Here is a 4,246-nt window from a genome sequence, read left to right as displayed (position 1 = left end):
GAACAAAACACATACTTAGTGTTTAATCCATATCGTCCCCATTATATATAATTAATTAAATTTCAGCACAACGTACAAGTGGGCCTATATGCTTATTCAGCTCCATATCCGATAGGCTTTTGGGTGAAAGGTCATATTAAAGAATAAAAACCTATTTATATTTAAGGACTTCACCTAACCCCTCAAAATCAAGAAATATATTGACCATTAACTTACTGCTACTTGGTACGCTGTACTGATACTTATGTCTCCCATACTTGTGTCTCCGAAATCACATTTTCTTGCAACTGTAATTACACGACCATTCAGAGACCCCTTGTGAAAATGGCCTGTATTTGAAAGAAAAATCACATCAATAAGATATTGGCATCATATAGATTATTTATGGGTCTGCACCTAACACCCACCGACTATTATATATGCTCTATCATGCATTCATTTTTTTTTTTTGCATTCCTTGCAAATTAAATGCATTGTGATATTTCAAATGGGTCGTCAATCTGTACATAGACTTGTGGTGGAAAAAGATTTATATTCCTGGTGTTTTCATTTTTAAAATAAATTTACTTCCCTTTGGGCGGTTTCCTGGAGCGTCTCTTCTTACAAGACATGGATGCCGAGAATAATGAATGATTTGCTTTTATGGCTTTTAAAAATATATAAAAATAAAAATAATGCAAATGTTCTCTTACCCAATGTTCAATAAACTTTCTGTTTTGCTTTTTCTTATTTTTGTTATTTGTTTTTTTTTTTTTTTTTGCCACAGCCTATTGGAGGAAGATAAGACTTGCGAGAGTCCAGCATAGACTCACGAGAGTCCCAGATCTGTATGTTACTTGTACAGTTAGGAAGTCTTTTTGTTTTGCTTTTCTTTTTGGATTAGAAAGACCTTTGTTTTTAGAAAGTTTTTGGGAGCAAGAAACTCTATCGTTTGTATATAAATATCATAAGGTATCAATGGAAAAAGGACACCTTTGGCTTCCGAAATTTTTCATGGTATCAGAGCAAGACTCATACAAACAGAAGTTAATCGATTCAGGTGCTGCATAAAGAGGCGTGGTCCTCAACATCATCCCATCCTTCCTACAGAGCATATCTTCTCCAACCCTCTTAGAGAACCCGAAATCGGCAATCTTGACAGAACTCCACCCCTTATTAGAAGACAAGCTGCTGGGCACGAGTAGAAGGTTCTCAGGTTTGAGATCGCAATGAACAAAGCGACACTTGTGAATATGACTGAGGTCTCTGTGGATTGAGCAAGTGTAGCACCTGGCCTCCGATTCCGGCAACCCCCCACCGGAACACACTATCCGGTCGTGTAAACTGCCTCCAGAAGCGTACTCAAGCAATAGATTGTAAATAGGAAAACCATCCTCAAAGGTGACGGAGTCGCCATAGCAGTGAATAATTTGTGAGCAGTCTTGGAGTTGGGTAAGAATCTTTCTCTCCTCACGAATTGATCTAGACACAAAGTAACCAGACGATTTCACAACTATCACAAGCGGCAAGAGATGGTGGTTGATTTTGGCCAGTGAAACAACACCATATTTTCCATGGCCGATGGGTTTTCCTCTAATCCATGTCGTCTTCTCCATCTTCGAGATCACCATTGCTGCACAACCAACGGTTATTACTGCAGATCTTGATCCGACCACAGCTTATTATCTCCATCTCTTGGGTCTCTCCTTATTCACATATCCTGGTTCTTTTACTTTTGAAGGAGGATCAGAACAGTGCGCGAGCCACTATATTCAACAAAAGCAACAGCCGAAGCTCATTGACTATGATAAACTAAGCTCATTCCTGCCAATCGATGATTCAGGTATTCCGCCTTATTCTGGCAGCTCAGAGCGGACTCTTCAAAAGTTCGATGCTGCAAACGGAAGAGTCTGGATGAGTTTGGCGTCTTCTGTAGAGGATAATCAAAGATTACGGTGGTGATCCGCTTGTTCTTGTGCTATGACATTCCTCTATTTCTTCCTGTTTATTCAAGAACTCGATACCAGTTTTCAAGAATATAGATGGTAAAGCTCAACGACACCGATATTGATGTACTCTAATTTCTTCGTGAGCCTCATTAGGATCGTCCATCGTCTTCTTGGAATCAAACTTGATATTACTGCTGACGAGTCTTGCTGATCGGTCACCATGGCTGCCAACAACGACAGGAATGGTGAGAGCTCGACAAAGAATTGCTTCCAATTAATTGGATGCCCCTGAATGGTGGGGAGACAGACCCCGTGGTACGTCGACCAGGCATGGAGTAGGATGAGGACAAGGGGGTGGACCCTCTGACAGACGTGGCTGAGGTATAGCAAAAGCTCATGCTGCTCAGTCATCAGCGGGGTGTTAGGTGGCTGCTAATGCAGCTATGACTGACAGAGACCAGACTAGACTGAGCGGGCTTAAAGACGAGCAATGGCAGACTCTTGTAAGCATGCTTAATGCTTACAAAACCGGGACTAATGAAAAACTCTCTGGTAAGAATTATTCCACTGAATGGATTATTGACTCTGGGGCGTCGCATCACATGACAGGGAATTTAAATGTGTCCGTCGACACCTATGATGTTACACCTTGTCCTGTTAGGTTATCCAACGGTGCACACACCGAGGCTGTGAAAGAAGGCACTCTTGAACTTGGAAATAATTTTAAATAGCTGCATGTATTATATGTCCCAAAACTCAATTGTAATTTATTGTCAGTAAGTCGGTTACTTTGTGACACAGATTGTATTGTGACATTTACTAATAAGTTATGTGTGATGTAGGACCGCATCTCGAGGACTCTGATTGGTGCAGGTAAACAACTTGATGGGGTCTATGTCTTCAAGGGTGTGGCGCTGGTTCGTGCTTACAAGACAAATGGAATTGGATCATGCGTTTTGTGGCATCGGAGATTGGGACACCCTTCTTATCAAACGATTAGTTTGCTTCTTAATATCAGTAATAGTAAGAACAAAACCTGTGATGTTTATTTGAAGGCAAAGCAAACTAGAGATGTTTTTATTCAAAGTGGCAATAAAGACTGATTGTTTTGCATTGATTCATTGTGACTTATGGGGTGCTTATAGAGTGCCTGCATCTTGTGGTGCTGTATATTTTCTGACAATTGTTGATGATTATTCTCGAGCGGTTTAGATTTATTTGCTGGCTGAAAAAAGTGAAGTTGGTCGAACACTCAAAAATTTATGTGCAATGATTGAACGACAATTTAATAAGAAGGTTAAGCTGGTGAGAAGTAATAATAGATCAGAGTTTAAATCCTTGAAATCATATTTTGACGAGCAAGGAATTTTATTTCAAACTTCCTGTGTTGGAACACCACAACAAAATGGTCATGTGGAGAGAAAGCATCGTCATATTTTGAATGTGGCCAGAGCACTCAGGTTTCAAGCACATCTTCCGATCAATTTCTGGGGTGAGTGTGTTTTGACCGCAGGGTACTTGATTAACCAGACACCTTCAACCTTTCTTGGTGGTAAAACACCTTACGAGATGCTATTTGGACAAAGTCCTTATAAACATCTCAGAGTTTTTGGTTTCTTGTGTTTTTCGTATACTCGGGACCGTGACAAATTTGCCGCTAGGACTAAGAAATGTGTCTTTGTTGGGTACCCTTTTGGGAAAAAGGGATGGAAATTATACAATCTTGAGTCTGGTGATTATTTCATATCACGAGATGTGGTGTTTAGTGAGGCCGAGTTTCCCTTTGCCACTCCGGAACATCAACCCTCAATAAATAGTCCTCCCATAGCCAAGGAAAATGTTGGGTTGCCTTGGACTATCCAACCACCGAACTCTGCGACCACTCCTGACATGGTATCTGAGTCACCACATATAGAAGTCAGGAGGGAGCACACGATCGATGAAGAAGGACATTAGAACATGGGTAATGATGAGGAAGTAGGTCCTCTTGATGAGACAAGGAGCCATACAGATTGCAGAAATAATGAAACTCCAACTGCTCCTCCGCCCACCACGGAGTTATTAGGCCGTGGACATCGAGAAAAGCAGACCCCCAGCTATTTACAGGACTTTGTCACACACTCTGCTAGTCGTTTAGATCCCTCCGTTGTTTCTCCTGCACCATCTTAGTCCTCAGGTACTCCTTATCCCATATCTCATTATGTGACGTATGATAATTTTTCTATGAAACACAGACATTTCTTGGTAGCTATTACTGCAGGCCGAGAACCTACTCGTTTCTCTGAGGCAATGACTGATGCTCGGTGGCGCGAGGCTAT

General features: G+C 41.2%; 1 protein-coding gene across 1 annotated transcript; it reads right to left on the bottom strand.

Annotated features, from left to right (window-relative positions):
- Nucleotides 1–207: 207 nt before the first annotated feature.
- LOC104590890 (mitogen-activated protein kinase kinase kinase 20-like) lies at nt 208–1,610 on the bottom strand. The gene is made up of 2 exons (XM_019196596.2): nt 1,022–1,610; nt 208–329 (listed from the first exon to the last, which is right to left on the bottom strand). The coding sequence occupies exons 1-2, from the start codon at nt 1,608–1,610 to the stop codon at nt 208–210; spliced, it is 711 nt and encodes a 236-aa protein (XP_019052141.2).
- Nucleotides 1,611–4,246: the final 2,636 nt, after the last annotated feature.

The sequence above is a fragment of the Nelumbo nucifera genome, chromosome 1 (genome assembly GCF_055504915.1).
Source record: "Nelumbo nucifera cultivar China Antique chromosome 1, China Antique-T2T, whole genome shotgun sequence".
Classification (NCBI taxonomy): Eukaryota; Viridiplantae; Streptophyta; class Magnoliopsida; order Proteales; family Nelumbonaceae; genus Nelumbo; species Nelumbo nucifera.
The sequence above is the reverse complement of the archived record's forward strand: the minus strand, read 5'-3'. Positions and strand labels throughout refer to the sequence as shown.

Bases quoted from the DNA above. Each gene is read 5' to 3' on its own strand.
- LOC104590890 (XM_019196596.2), bottom strand. From the start codon at position 1,610: ATGGTGATCTCGAAGATGGAGAAGACGACATGGATTAGAGGAAAACCC. The intron at 330-1,021 runs GTTTGTATGAGT...TTTCAAATACAG, and splicing joins ACCTGAATCGATTAACTTCT to GCCATTTTCACAAGGGGTCT.